Source organism: Nerophis lumbriciformis, linkage group LG11, assembly GCF_033978685.3.
Source record: "Nerophis lumbriciformis linkage group LG11, RoL_Nlum_v2.1, whole genome shotgun sequence".
Lineage (NCBI taxonomy): Eukaryota > Metazoa > Chordata > Actinopteri > Syngnathiformes > Syngnathidae > Nerophis > Nerophis lumbriciformis.
Genome location: NC_084558.2, coordinates 19931165 through 19947516, shown reverse-complemented (window position 1 = coordinate 19947516; position 16352 = coordinate 19931165). Strand labels below are relative to the sequence as shown.

Here is a 16352-nt window from a genome sequence, read left to right as displayed (position 1 = left end):
TTTGCCTCAATTACTGCGTTAATGCGGCGTGGCATGGAGTCGATGAGTTTCTGGCACTGCTCAGGTGTTATGAGAGCCCAGGTTGCTCTGATAGTGGCCTTCAACTCTTATGCGTTTTTGGGTCTGGCATTCTGCATCTTCCTTTTCACAATACCCCACAGATTTTCTATGGGGCTAAGGTCAGGGGAGTTGGCGGGCCAATTTAGAACAGAAACACCATGGTCCGTAAACCAGGCACGGGTAGATTTTGCGCTGTGTGCAGGCGCCAAGTCCTGTTGGAACTTGAAATCTCCATCTCCATAGAGCAGGTCAGCAGCAGGAAGCATGAAGTGCTCTAAAACTTGCTGGTAGACGGCTGCGTTGACCCTGGATCTCAGGAAACAGAGTGGACCGACACCAGCAGATGACATGGCACCCCAAACCATCACTGATGGTGGAAACTTTACACTAGACTTCAGGCAACGTGGATCCTGTGCCTCTCCTGTCTTCCTCCAGACTCTGGGACCTCGATTTCCAAAGGAAATGCAAAATTTGCATGGTTGGGTGATGGTTTGGGGTGCCATGTCATCTGCTGGTGTCGGTCCACTCTGTTTCCTGAGATCCAGGGTCAACGCAGCCGTCTACCAGCAAGTTTTAGAGCACTTCATGCTTCCTGCTGCTGACCTGCTCTATGGAGATAGAGATTTCAAGTTCCAACAGGACTTGGCGCCTGCACACAGCGCAAAATCTACCCGTGCCTGGTTTACGGACCATGGTATTTCTGTTCTAAATTGGCCCGCCAACTCCCCTGACCTTAGCCCCATAGAAAATCTGTGGGGTATTGTGAAAAGGAAGATGCAGAATGCCAGACCCAAAAACGCAGAAGAGTTGAAGGCCACTATCAGAGCAACCTGGGCTCTCATAACACCTGAGCAGTGCCAGAAACTCATCGACTCCATGCCACGCCGCATTAACGCAGTAATTGAGGCAAAAGGAGCTCCAACCTAGTATTGAGTATTGTACATGCTCATATTTTTCATTTTCATACTTTTCAGTTGGCCAACATTTCTAAAAATCCCCTTTTTGTATTAGCCTTAAGTAATATTCTAATTTTGCGACACACGGAATTTTGGATTTTCATTTGTTGCCACTTCAAATCATCAAAATTAAATGAAATAAACATTTGAATGCATCAGTCTGTGTGCAATGAATAAATATAATGTACAAGTTACACCTTTTGAATGCAATTACTGAAATAAATCAAGTTTTTCAAAATATTCTAATTTACTGGCTTTTACCTGTATTTGCATGGTTGTACAATGCTTATTTTGAGCCAAATTATTTGAGAAATATTTTTTAGTCCATGGAAAACGTAGTCAATCATTTAAAAAATATTAGTACTGTCATTGGTGTTCTAATTATCATATTTGACCAAAGACAAGTAGTGTAATCGACTTGTACTTGCATGTAATGTAAAACTGTGACAACATATTATTATTTCCATAAAATACATTATTGTTAAACAGCTTAAGATATTTTTACTTTATGTATATTTCTGATATCTGGGGGAAATCACATGGTTGGACGATGTGTGTACTTTTAACATTGACTCTGGTTAACAATAATGCGCTGAACTTCGACTAAATTAAGGTTGCTTATTCAGTTAAATTTAATCTGATTTTTCAATTGAGAATGTGAAAAAGTTACTTATTATAATATGTAATTTTGTAACACATCCCATTTTAGTGTTTTGCCAACAGTGTATAGAACATTCCCAGACACACTACTCACTTTTCTGAGTTTCTTCATCAGAGGCAGAAAGTGGGTCTTGAGTAATGGGGCTTTGGCCTTGCTGATGATTGGCAAAGAAAAGACTGCGAAGGAAAAAGAGAAATAAATATATTTCCCTATCTATGTGTATTTAATAAGTTGAGCTAAAACCTGGCCTACTGTATGTCTGGGTTATTTTAAAGGTGGGGTGTTGACATCTGACACTGTCCTCAGATTTACCAGCTAGTCTTTTCATCCAGGCCCCGTCTTCAATGCCCAAGTTGTTGTAGATGATCTTTAGGATGTTTCCAAGCAACATGTTCATATGTTCAGAGGTCACAGATGTGCAGCAGCTGTCAGCTTGGTCTGGGTTGTTCTCTGGTCCGTGTTCCCACCAGTGAGACATGTAGCTGCACAAAACTGGTAAAACCACCTGCAGAAATACACCAAAACGTTAAAAAAAAGGATTTTTTAAAAACACATCTTTACGTGTTTTGACTGATAAGTGATATCAAATGGAATAATAGACATATTTGATGTGAAAGTGGAAGGCGTGCCTATTAAGGACAAATCCCTGCCGCTAAAGTGTCACTAATAAAAACACAACAAATCAAAACAGGCGAATGTCATTAAGATGATATCAAAAACAATTCCAATAACAAAAAACACTGTCATTGGAAAAAAAAAATGGACATGAAAGTAAAGTCTGAAGACTGACATACAAATCATACAGTAGTAACAATATCAAAATATATGTTGTATTTTCATGTTTGCTTTCTACTTTTCAGCGCCAATACATTCGGTGTCAATCCATCGTTTTCTAAGATGTAGTTTCAATGCCAACACTTGGCAGAGTTCTAGCTCCATCGTTCTGGGCAAGGCCGACCTAATCTAAGGAAAGCCCCCCGCCCCCAAAAAAAACACAGTTTGAAAAAAATTAAAAACCCTCATGGTTTCACTCGAGACAGCAACACTGCAAAAATATCCCCCATTTTAAAAACAATTTTGTTCATGAATACATCTCCTTCGCGACGGATGCATGCACGTCTGTACAAGTGTAATTGCAGCCAGTGTATTTCAGTGGTAGTACACTGGTCTCTCGCACATGCGATGTGGGTTCGAGCCCCGCTCAGAGCAGTAGGAAAAAACAAGGCAGTCGAAAGTCAAAGTAGACGTTCGCTAGACGAAGCTGAGTTGTTTGTGATTGACAGCTATGAACACCAATCATTGCATTCCGCCGTCAAAATTGAGGGCCCCTTATTGGGTGGGGCCACAGGGCTTCAGCCCAGGTAAGCCCGTGAAATAACGTGGCCTTGGTTCCGGGGCATCCGCAGCACTAGGGTTCGTCTGATACACTTCATATTTTTGTCACACAACAGTCGTACATGATTTTTGTGGTATTTGTGTTACCCCAAACCAATGACAGCACAGAAAATCTGCACACCAGACCCGGTGCAGTATCTATTTTTTGGAATTTTGCCCATCATTCACAATCATTATGTAAGACAAGAACACATAGGTTTTCCTTTTTTATGCATTCTAAATATAAAATAAATGCGATCAAAAGTGGATCCTTACAATAGAGCTTTAAGGGTCGCTTTATTCTGTCTATAAAGCCCTTAAAAAACATCCAAACATCTTCATTAAGGCCTTATATACATGATGTAAGTATATATGTAATGTAGTAATGGGCACATTTATAATAACATTTAATATTTACGTATTTTGCTCAATTTAAGCATTAGCGGCACAATAATTTCAAAAACACCTCACAACTCGCTTTTTTCTTCAACAACATCAATGATTACTGCTCACTGCAGAGTTCATGGGAGTCAACAAGCATTATAAAACATCAATTACTATACTCTGCTGTCATCAGGACTGATAGATTCTTGTTATAATCCCACTTAGATAAAGAATGACTCATAATCCTTGCAAAAAAAGGGGGGGGTGAAACCAAGCGTCTTTTTGTGTCGTTCTCGCCATTTCTGGGTCGAAATCAGCTGTCAAAGTGTACCAACTCGTCGCATTACGTTATCATCCTTCTACTATCCAGGTGAGAGGCATGATTTATGATCTAGAATAAACTTGCAGCAGTACCGAGGCGAGGATGCACCACTCGATCATGTCAACATTGGCACACAGGCTTGTGACCACGGCGCCACTATAAATAGTTAGTCTGTGTTAGCGTTTATCACTAATACTTGGTTAATATTCACGAAATGAAAATGGAGTATTGTTGCCGCTTTTTTGATGGTTATTGAGTTTTATAGGCGGAATAAAGGACCTCCCATTGGCTCCATTGTAAGCAGACTTTTTTTAATGTTTATTTACGAGTTAGAATGCATTATAAAAAAATACACCCGTCTTTCATAATGATTGTGAACGATTGGCAAAATTCCCCAAAAAGTGCAGCTCCCGTTTAAAAGAAAAAACAGTTCTACACTACTGACGTGCTGTTTTTAATTTAAGTCACAAATTTGTGTTTTAACACATCACAATTACAGTATACCTCAAATGTATTTAGTCATTAATGGGTGATGGGGGAGGAGAAGAAGATAGTAGTAGCAAAGTTATTATCTGTGATAGACTCCAACCCCATGCAGGAAACAATAACAGCACTTTTAGCAATAGACTATGTAAAGGTACCACTAAAAAAGAGAAATAGAAGTAATGAACAAATAGCTGAATAAACATGTTGTACAAAACAGATACAAATAAGTGCCAAAGATTTAAATGAGGGGTGACACCCAACCACTACTGTGTAAGTAAGAATCTTGCAAACAGTTCCAGAAAATAGCTGAAGACTTTCGATAACGATAACGAACCAAAACAAAATGCATGTTGACTAAGACGATAAGAGAATTAACTGGCATTTTCATCTACTAATATAAACGAGACAAAATGTTGACAGAAACTAAATCCAATCATATCTAATTTTGTCTTGTAGATGGGTGGGACATGTTGGCAATATATCCAATAACAGCACTTTAACAGTGCATACTGTATATGAAACATGGGCTGGCAGTTAATTAAGGAGAGCCAATCAGATGCTTTTCTTTGTGAAATTAGAAAGTTGAATTGCTCACCGCAAAAACAATAATGTGAAGATTTGACATGTTCCACATCGTAAAATATGAACACCTGGGAGAAAGTGAAGAGGACACATTCACGTCACACGTGACATCTACACAACTATGTGTATTTGCTGCTTCCGGGTCTCCTGCGTTTATAAACAAATTATAATGAAGGCATATATCGTAACTCTGTTTTACAACACACATATATACAGGTACATATAACATAACTGCTTTGCTAGAGATGTAGCAGAAAACTATTGAAAAAGTGCCTTCTTCTTTTTCTTCGTTTGGATAAAGATGTTGATTAGAGGTGTAACTACTATACAGCTGGGCAAGTGTTTAACAGCCAACTGACCAAGCTCTCGTCCACAGCTGCCAGACCACGATTCCCATTAGGATAGCAGTATATGGGACAGGATGTTATGATGTGGTCTGCAGTCTGCTCCTCTGCACCACACTCACATGCCACAGATAAAGGGTCTCATTTCATCAGCCTCCACACGGCGAGATCCAGAAACTGGAAACAATTCAATGACTTCTAGGCTAATAATGAATACACGGAGACTCTCCCGTGGTGGTAAAAGGATAGTCCCTCAGCCCCGAGGAACAGAGAGGCGACAAACCTAAAAAGTGCCTGAAAGATAATTTAAAAAGTGCCTGAAAGATAATTATTGGCATTGATATGCATTGCATCAAACATCATTCCTGACCATAAGATCATGCTACTTTTGTAATAAACAAATGCATTGCAGGTAGTCTAAATAAAGGTGCTTTAAACTTGACTTTAAAAAGGCTTTATCTTTTATACTTCATATTTTAGATGATTAAATTTACTGTAATTTTAGCGGACTAAAATGTTGTGTAATTTTGTTGACTTAAACTAAATGAATTTAGATGAAAAAAATTAGACTACAACTAAAATAAGTTTTCATTTAAAGACTGACTAAAACTAAATTAAAAACTGCTGTCAAAATGAACACTGCTAACGGCATAAACATGTTACAAATGTTACTTCAACCAAGAGCGAAAATGTTCGTAACTCAAGGTATTCTCGCAATTTAAAGCATAACAAAAAGCCGATGGACAACTCGTATCTCAAATCACTCGTAAGTTAAGGTACTCGTAAGTTGAAATACCAATGTACAATTTTCTCTTTTGAGTTTAGATTATTTTTATATGCTTTTGTGTTCTGCTCCTGTCCACTTTGCTGCCGTAAAACCTGAATTCCACCATTGAGGGGCAGTGTGTTTATGTTCAGTGTGTTTCCAAATTATGATATATTTGGGGGGAGCCAGGTTCATAAACAAGTGATTTGATAGCATACCTCCATGACATGCGGCATTTGAGTGTATTTCATGCCAGACTCTGCCACCTCCATGATTTCCTCCAGAGACTTCTCCAAATTTGGAATCATTGGACAAACATCTACAACCTGCGCTGGAAGACCAAGAGCTGAAATAGAAGAGGAAAGTCAAAGACTATTGAAATAATAATATGATATTGAGTATTTTGTCATATCGTGGTTAGTTTTGTGTCACCGCTGTTGTTTATTTTAATGTCTATGCAGGTGACAATGTCTGTTTTTACTGCAAAACAAATCTAACTACAGGTACAAACAAAGACATCTTAAACCTTGAGGCTTAGTGGGAATCAATTTGTTATCTTCTGTTTGGTATATCTAAATATCTAGATTTTGAATATAATCACCCATTATTTTTCAGGAGACAAATTAGCAGTATGTAAAATATTTTACCGCTGTTTGAACTTTATTTACCTAGGAGACAAAGAGCTAAAAGAGACACATTTTTTTGTCAATTGTCAACAGGTTTTGAAAGCACATTTCTGCCCCCATTGGCTGCACCTACGACATTTATATTTACTTAAATTTTACGTAAGATCAGTTATTATAGAATTATTATCTTAATGTTCCGAGTTTGAAGACAAACAGTTGGTTGTGACTTTATGTTTCTGTATACACAAGACACCAACCCTACAGAGGGCTCAGCGTTATATTATGTCATAATAGCTATATTACAAATGTTTGTACATATAATGAACAGTCGTAAATTATACTGTACACAGGAAAATGGTTTAATTATCAAAAACCTTATATTATGTCATTAAATATTGTTGGATATACTACAATTGCTGCAAAAACAGATTTTTGTTTGTGAATGCAATTAATCAGAATAGCCATTTATCGTTCTGGGCCACTGTGTAAATAATGACTGTATTATATAATACAATTGGGGGTTTTAAATTCCATGCAGCTTCCAACAAATAAGGCACATTAATCCTTACCTGTTCTGTCTTTTGGTCTTTTGTTGTTGTAGATTGAGACACTGTTGAACTTGGTGATGTGAGGTTCAAGGAAGGCAACCGGGAAGGCTGTTGTAAAAAAAGCCAAACACTTTCCTAATGCCGGGCGATGCCTGGAGACAGGATCAAATATCATGAGAAAAAAAAAGCACATGCATGTTCCAAAAATAAGTGCAATACTTCAATGATTCCCAAAAAAATTATGTATTGCTATTGCTTCAGACAATAAAAATTGTCGAACAATCAACACATGGGTCAATTTTGGTTATGTACCTAACTATGGATTTATGGATCCTGGATGACTGAGTGCTTATCACACTAAATCCTCACAACAAGAACAACTGAGCTGGTGATTTTACTAAAACCGAGTTTTTCAAAGCCGTTTTGTTTGTGCAAATACTCAATCTGTCCACGTGCAAGATAGATCATCCAGAATTCATAAAGCCATAGTTACACATTTATTTTATTAAGTGTGTCATTGCTCCTACAGTCCGAACATATAGCTAAAAAGCTGGATGTTTTGGGCATGTCTGACTTAAAAGGGCACTTTCATGCAAAAACAACTTTTCGTACCAATTGGTACCTACTGTTGTGTATTTGAGTCCCGAAAATTTGAAATAAAAACATTGCGGAGATAATCATAAAACAATCCTGCCTTCCTTCATTCTTCCGCCAAACGAGCTGTTTGGAATTTTCTCCTTTTATGATGCTTTTGCCGTGTGTAACGTCAGCGGATTATCCATACATGGTCGAAATGTAACCAGAGAGCCTTGCGCACGTCTGCCATTGTAGTCCACCGATATGTTCAATAAGTTCCTTCTTTTTCTGGCTCGTACATGCACATGCATCCTCCGCTGTTACCATTTCTAATACAAAGTAGTGTGTAGTTTTAACTTATATCTGTCAGTAAACTCGCTGTGGAAGCGCTAAAAACTACAACAAAATGGGCCGGGAGAAGACTCAGTCGAAGTGGAGGCACATAAGTAAGACCGCCCACAAAACGGCATGTCCTGAAAAGACGGTCAAAAAGGGGCTTGAAAATGGTCTATAAAACAATCTATTCAAATCTGTGGCCAAAGAACGACAATTACATGTTATGTAAACCACAAGGAAGTGTTGTAAATGTAGAAAACAAAATCATGAAATGAACCCTTTAAGATTACTTTTACAAGTTAGACAACCATAATACAAGTATATTTACGCACTTTTCCACATAGATACTTTCATTGGTTCCCAGAAAGTAGAGGCTTCGCAGGATTCTGTAGCAGGAAACTTGGACATCATCCACTGAGAAAGAGAACCAGAAACCCTTAATTAGATGATTGGGCATTGCCATCGCTTGTTTTTTTCTCAAAATATTTGTAGAGATATAAATTGCATTTGAAAATGTGGGCATTAAATGGTTGATATCCAGACCTGGACTGGCACAAAAAAAATACTTTTTGACCCGGTCCTGCCCACAATTCACTTTTATGTTATTGACCCTATTCTTCCACCACTGTCAACATAAAGAAACAACATTATAGAATTGTAAATATGTTGTAATGATAGAGGTACTGTGTAAGAGAGTAAAAATTACTTTAATTACATAATGCAGGCTCCTTAAATGCTAATATAACACGTTTTAGTTGACAAATTAAAGTACAGTATAGGAATTACAGTATTAGTCAGTATTGATAACTTGATTTGCGTCTTAAAAATTTTTTTCATAAGAGATTATAGATTGGTGTATTATCATAAATATCTACAATCAACAAGAATTTACACAAAAACAAACATTTCTGCGAGTTTGGTGTTATCAATTTAGACCAGGAGTGTCCAAACTTTTTGACTTGGAGGCCACATTGGGCTAAAAAACAATTGGCTGGGGCCAAAAGTTTGGACACACTTTCTCAATTCAATGCGTTTTCTTTATTTTCATGACTATTTACATTGTAGATTGTCACTGAAGGCATCAAAACTATGACACCTGTGAAGTAAAAATCCTTTCAGGTGACTACCTTTTGAAGCTCATCGAGAGAATGCCAAGAATGTGCAAAACCGTAATCAGAGCAAAGGGTGGCTATTTTGAAGAAACTAGAATATAAAGCATGTTTTTAGTTATTTCACCTTCGTTTGTTAAGTAAATAACTCCACATGTGTTCCTTTATAGTTGTGATGCCTTCAGTGACAATCTACAATGTAAATAGTCATGAAAATAAAGAAAACGCATTGAATGAGGTGTGTCCAAACTTTTGACCTGTACTGTATATATGGACATATACAAAACCCAAAACCAGTGAAGTTGTCACGTTGTGTAAATCGTAAATAAAAACAGAATACAATGATTTGCAAATCCTTTTCAACTTATATTCAATTGAATATACTGCAACGACAAGATATTTATTGTTCAAACTGAGTTTTTTGCAAATAATCATTAACTTAGATTTTAATAGCAGCAACACATTGCAAAAAAGTTGGCACAGGGGCATTTCTACCACTGTGTTACATGTCCTTTCCTTTTAACAACTCTCAGTAAACGTTTGGTAACTCAGGAGACCAGTTTTTAAAGCTTTTCAGGTGGAATTATTTCCCATTCTTGCTTGATGTACAGCTTAAGTTGTTCAACAGTCCGGGGTCTCCGTTGTCATATTTTACGCTTCATAATGCGCCAAACATTTTCAATGGGAGACAGTTTTAGACTACAGGCAGGCCAGCCTAGTACCCGCACTCTTTTACTACGCAGCCACGCTGTTGTAACACATGCAAAAAGTGGCTTGGCATTGTCTTGCTGAAATAAGCAGGGGCGTCTATGAAAAAGATGTTGCTTGGATGGTAACATATGTTGCTCCAAAACCTGTATGTACCTTTCAGCAATAATGGTGCCTTCACAGATGTGTAAGTTAGCCATGCCTTGGGCACTAATACACCCCCATACCATCACAGATGCTGCCTTTTGAATTTTGCGCCTATAACAGTTCGGATGGTCCTTTTCCTCTTTGGTCCGGAGGACAGAACGTCCAGTTTACAAAAACAATTTGACATGTGGACTCGTCAGATCTCAGAATACTTTTCCACTTTGCATCAGTCCATCTTAGATGAGATCGGGCCCAGCGAAGCCGGCGGAATTTCTGGGTGTTGTTGATAAATAGCTTTCACTTTGAATAGAGTTTTAACTTGCACTTACAGATGTAGCGACGAACTGAAGTTATGAAAGTGGTTTTCTGAAGTGTTCCTGAGCCCATGTGGTGATATGTTTCACACACTGATGTCAGTTTTTGAAGCAGTACCGCCTGAGGGATCGAAGGTCACGGGCATTCAATGTTGGTTTTCGGTCTTGCTGCTACTGTGCAGTGATTTCTCCAAATTCTCTGAACCTTTTGATGATATTACGGACCGTAGATGGTGACAGCCCTAAATTCCTTGCAATAGCTCGTTGAGAAATGTTGTTCTTAAACTGTTCGACAATTTACTCACGCATTTGTTCACAAAGTGGTGACCCTCGCCCCATCCTTGTTTGTGAATGACTGAGCATTTCATGGAATCTACTTTTATATTCAATCATGGCACCCACCTGTTCCTAATTAGCCTGTTCACCTGTGGGACATTACAAAAAAGTGTTTGATGAGCATTCCTCAACTTTCTTAGTCTTTTTTGCCACTTGTGCCAGATTTTTTGAAACATGTTGCAGGCATCAAATTCCAAATGAGCTCATATTTGCAAAAAATAACAAAGTTTACCAGTTCTAACGTTAAGTATCTTGTCTTTGCAGTCTATTCAATTGAACATAGGTTGAAAAGGATTTGCAAATCATTGAATTCTGTTTTTATTTACGATTTATACAACGTTTTGGTTATGTACAAACTGAACAAAAATATCAACGCACCACTTCTGTTTTTGCTTGTTTTTCATGAGTTGGACTCAAAGATCTAAAACCTTTACTATATACACAAAATATCTATCCTCTCAAACATTGTTGTGAAGTGAAGTGAATTATATTTATATGGTGCTTTTCTCTAGTGACTCAAAGCGCTTTACATAGTGAAACCCAATATCTAAGTTACATTTAAACCAGTGTGGGTGGCACTGGGAGCAGGTGGGTAAAGTGTCTTGTCCAAGGACACAAAGGCAGTAACTAGGATGGCGGAAATGGGAATCGAACCTGGAACCCTCAAGTTGCTGGCACGGCCACTCTACCAACCGAGCTATGCCGCCACATATACAGGTAAAAGCCAGTAAATTAGAATATTTTGAAAAACTTGATTTATTTCAGTAATTGCATTCAAAAGGTGTAACTTGTACATTATATTTATTCATTGCACACAGACTGATGCATTCAAATGTTTATTTCATTTAATTTTGATGATTTGAAGTGGCAACAAATGAAAATCCAAAATTCCGTGTGTCACAAAATTAGAATATTACTTAAGGCTAATACAAAAAAGGGATTTTTAGAAATGTTGGCTAACTGAAAAGTATGAAAATGAAAAATATGAGCATGTACAATACTCAATACTTGGTTGGAGCTCCTTTTGCCTCAATTACTGCGTTAATGCGGCGTGGCATGGAGTCGATGAGTTTCTGGCACTGCTCAGGTGTTATGAGAGCCCAGGTTGCTCTGATAGTGGCCTTCAACTCTTCTGCGTTTTTGGGTCTGGCATTCTGCATCTTCCTTTTCACTATACCCCACAGATTTACTATGGGGCTAAGGTCAGGGGAGTTGGCGGGCCAATTTAGAACAGAAATACCATGGTCCGTAAACCAGGCACGGGTAGATTTTGCGCTGTGTGCAGGCGCCAAGTCCTGTTGGAACTTGAAATCTCCATCTCCATAGAGCAGGTCAGCAGCAGGAAGCATGAAGTGCTCTAAAACTTGCTGGTAGACGGCTGCGTTGACCCTGGATCTCAGGAAACAGAGTGGACCGACACCAGCAGATGACATGGCACCCCAAACCATCACCCAACCATGCAAATTTTGCATTTCCTTTGGAAATCGAGGTCCCAGAGTCTGGAGGAAGACAGGAGAGGCACAGGATCCACGTTGCCTGAAGTCTAGTGTAAAGTTTCCACCATCAGTGATGGTTTGGGGTGCCATGTCATCTGCTGGTGTCGGTCCACTCTGTTTCCTGAGATCCAGGGTCAACGCAGCAGTCTACCAGCAAGTTTTAGAGCACTTCATGCTTCCTGCTGCTGACCTGCTCTATGGAGATGGAGATTTCAAGTTCCAACAGGACTTGGCGCCTGCACACAGCGCAAAATCTACCCGTCCCTGGTTTACGGACCATGGTATTTCTGTTCTAAATTGGCCCGCCAACTCCCCTGACCTTAGCCCCATAGAAAATCTGTGGGGTATTGTGAAAAGGAAGATGCAGAATGCCAGACCCAAAAACACAGAAGAGTTGAAGGCCACTATCAGAGCAACCTGGGCTCTCATAACACCTGAGCAGTGCCAGAAACTCATCGACTCCATGCCACGCCGCATTAACGCAGTAATTGAGGCAAAAGGAGCTCCAACCAAGTATTGAGTATTGTACATGCTCATATTTTTCATTTTCATACTTTTCAGTTGGCCAACATTTCTAAAAATCCCTTTTTTGTATTAGCCTTAAGTAATATTCTAATTTTGTGACACACGGAATTTTGGATTTTCATTTGTTGCCACTTCAAATCATCACAATTAAATGAAATAAACATTTGAATGCATCAGTCTGTGTGCAATGAATAAATATAATGTACAAGTTACACCTTTTGAATGCAATTACTGAAATAAATCAAGTTTTTCAAAATATTCTAATTTACTGGCTTTTACCTGTATATATAGATAGATAGATAGTACTTTATTGATTCATTGAGGAACACTTTTGTATATACAGTATATATATACATATATATCTAATATATATATATATATATATATGTCTTAATAAGGTTATCCAAAAAATAGTGCTCGATACCGTAGTAGAGCGCAATATATGTGTGTGTGGGAAAAAAATCACAAGACTATTTCATCTCTACAGGCCTGTTTCATGAGGGGGGGGGGGTCCCTCAATCATCAGGAGATTTTAATGGGAGCATTCACATACCATGGATTATATAGGGCACAGAGTGGGTGGGTACAGGCTGGTGTAGGGGCGTGGTGATTGGCTCATGTGTTACCTAGGAGGTGTTTCCGTCTGTGGCGGCATGCTGTTACAATTTCGCTGCGCTTGTTGAGGGATGACAGGTCTGGAGGGTAAATAATAAACAGTTTTTCTTTCAAGCATAGGTTGCATCTTTTATTACCACTATTGTAAGGTGTGCTGGATGCAAGAATTTGCCATGTTATTGAATATTCAACATTATTGTCTTTGAGGTCCCAAACACATTTGGGACCTCAAAGACAATAATGTTGAATATTCAATAACATGGCAAATTCTTACTATTGTAAGGTGTGCTGGATGCAAGAATTTGCCATGTTATTGAATATTCAACATTATTGTCTTTGAGGTCCCAAACACATTTGGGACCTCAAAGACAATAATGTTGAATATTCAATAACATGGCAAATTCTTGCATCCAGCACACCTTACAATAGTGGTAATAAAAGATGCAACCTATGCTTGAAAGAAAAACTGTTTATTATTTACCGTCCAGACCTGTCATCCCTCAACAAGCGCAGCGAAATTGTAACAGCATGCCGCCACAGACGGAAACACCTCCTAGGTAACACATGAGCCAATCACCACGCCCCTACACCAGCCTGTACCCACCCACTCTGTGCCCTATATAATCCATGGTATGTGAATGCTCCCATTAAAATCTCCTGATGATTGAGGGACCCCCCCCTCATGAAACAGGCCTGTAGAGATGAAATAGTCTTGTGATTTTTTTCCCACACACACATATATATATATATATATATATATATATATATATATATATATATATATATATAACATAATAGTATATTTAATACTAATATACATTTTATACATATATATATATATACACACACATATATATATATATATATGTATATATATATATATATATATATAAAAACAGTTTTTTTTATTCATTATTAATATCAACTTGTCAGCTGTTTGTTCACAAATCTGTCTAAATTTGTGCTAGTGAGCACTTATTTTTGTCAAGATAATCTATCCCACCTCACAGGCGTGGCATATCAAGATGCTGCTGATTAAACAGCATGATTAATGCACACGTATAAGTCTAATAAACAAGCTTTGTTCTTCTCCAACAACGCCTCCTTGTGGTTCAGTGCATCGGTTTGGCCAACAAAAATAAAGAGGAGTGACACCTCATACATATTCTTCACCAGGGGCGCCGAAAAGGGGGGGGTAAAGGAGACGGATTCTAGGGGCCCATGATGGAGAGGGGCCCAGAGAGGCCCCTAATGATGATGAAATTATAATACAGAAAAAATAATGACACTGTGTTGGGGGCCCTATAAAGATTCTTTTCATGGGGCCCAAAATCCCTAGCGGCGCCCCTGTTCTTCACAGCCAGCGTTCAATTCGATGAGATGACAAAACATTTTAGCTAGTATTGATGTTATTTGATCACTGATACAGTTGCAGTTAAATAAAGGACGAGTGAGCATCCCAGTAAACAAACAAAGTACTTTATAAACAAGTTCTGACAATGTTCACGACATATCTCCTGCTGCATGTTTCCGCATGTCAATAACTCAGTCACAGCAGCTGATGGACACTGTATTGAGAAAATAAAAGCAACATCAAATATTTTTCTCCTGCACTTAATACTTTTAGTGTTGGGACAAGTGCGTCTGTTTCCGATATTGTCCACACCTGTCTCCATCTAAACACAACAGTGCACTCTTAAACGCATGACGTTAAACTAAGCGCTTGGCTCCGTTTACTTCGAGGGGAAATCTCCAGAGCAAAGTCTGTGTAGCTTGTCCGCCATGATTATCAAGCCAAACGACGCTCGTGTGCATGCGCCTGACTTCATGTTGCCTAAAATGCATTAATAAATGACAGGTTTTCGGTAATTAAAAAATTTGAAGGTATTACTAACCCTCGGAAATTTTATCGCAAATTATCATTATACTGTTCATCGTTACATCCCTCGTCTATTAACAAGTAAAAAGTCAAGGCCAGTCACGGCATGTTCTTGCCGTCGATGTTGGTAAATTTTTTAGGGCATTACGGCAAGTCCCATATGTGTATTGTCATTAAAATATAATTAAATACATTTGATATTTAAATCCCTACACTAACTTCAGTTGTTTGTTTTATTATTTTTTATTCCAACTGTGTGTGCTGTCTCAGAGTGATCATGTTTACACAGCTGTTTCACGTAACCTGCGGTCACAATGCTTTAAGTCTGCATTTTATTTTCATACCAAATTGAAGAGGGAAGTTTGCCAAAAATGGAAGAATACACTATAACTGCGGTAAAGCCATATTTCCGAGGGTAATTGCAAACGCGGGCGCGCACGCACACACGCGCGCACACACACACACACACACACACACACACACACACACTGACAAGCATGCACAAATACACACATTACGGTGCTTTTTTTGCCACACAGCAAAGTGTTGATTGTGACGTAGCAACCATCTTTTGTACCAAAGTAACACTTCAGTTTGCATTGATTAAAGAAAGCTATACCAGACTAAACAACAACACATGACTTCAACTACTTCAAGTTTAACAACCCCTCCCACATCAGACCCTGACGACAATGCAATATGAAATATAAAAGATAAACCCTTGAATATTAAGAGTATGTGAAAGTTTGACTCCTACCTTGTTTACTTCCCTGACGACCTCCCTAAAGTTTTGTAATCAATCAGAAATATCAAGCAGCTAAAATGCGCTAAACAAGGGGAAGTGTGGAGAGAGTGTTTTGCATATCACCCATCACGCACTATAATGGATATATATATATGTGTAATTTAAAATAACTTATAGTGCTTGAACATGTTTTATAATGTCCACGAAGTTCAATGAGCAGGAGGTGTGTTATGTGCAACAGTGTGTTGACTTTATTTGTTGGTTATAGTTAACTTATACCATGAATGGGAAAAGTTGTTTGGGTTGGGTGATATCAATTGATGCTGTGCTGAAGAACTTTCCAAATGAAAATCATGGTTATTGACAATCAAATCTGCCTTCGCGCACGAGAGGGCGACAGGATTGCTCTGATTCAATTCACAAGGGGGACAAGGTTTGGGCATAAAAACACTTTGAG

At 38.5% G+C, this 16352-nt stretch overlaps 1 protein-coding gene across 13 annotated transcripts in view; it reads right to left on the bottom strand.

Annotated features, from left to right (window-relative positions):
- ryr2a (ryanodine receptor 2a (cardiac)) overlaps window positions 1-16352 on the bottom strand; it is a 249867-nt gene that overhangs the window by 91490 nt on the left and 142025 nt on the right. For 9 of the 13 annotated variants that reach the window (XR_009815903.2, XM_061967101.1, XM_061967103.1 and 6 more), the window contains 5 exons: window positions 8354-8435; window positions 7131-7261; window positions 6154-6281; window positions 1930-2182; window positions 1771-1853 (listed from right to left, as the gene is read on the bottom strand). Coding sequence is in view for 12 of the 13 variants with exons in the window: in XM_061967101.1 (XP_061823085.1) it covers window positions 1771-1853; window positions 1930-2182; window positions 6154-6281; window positions 7131-7261; window positions 8354-8435 (677 nt within the window). In the remaining variant the exon portion in view is untranslated. The remainder of the gene's footprint in view (window positions 1-1770; window positions 1854-1929; window positions 2183-6153; window positions 6282-7130; window positions 7262-8353; window positions 8436-16352) is intronic. The other 4 variants (XM_061967105.1, XM_061967112.1, XM_061967106.1 and 1 more) reach the window with 1 other exon arrangement.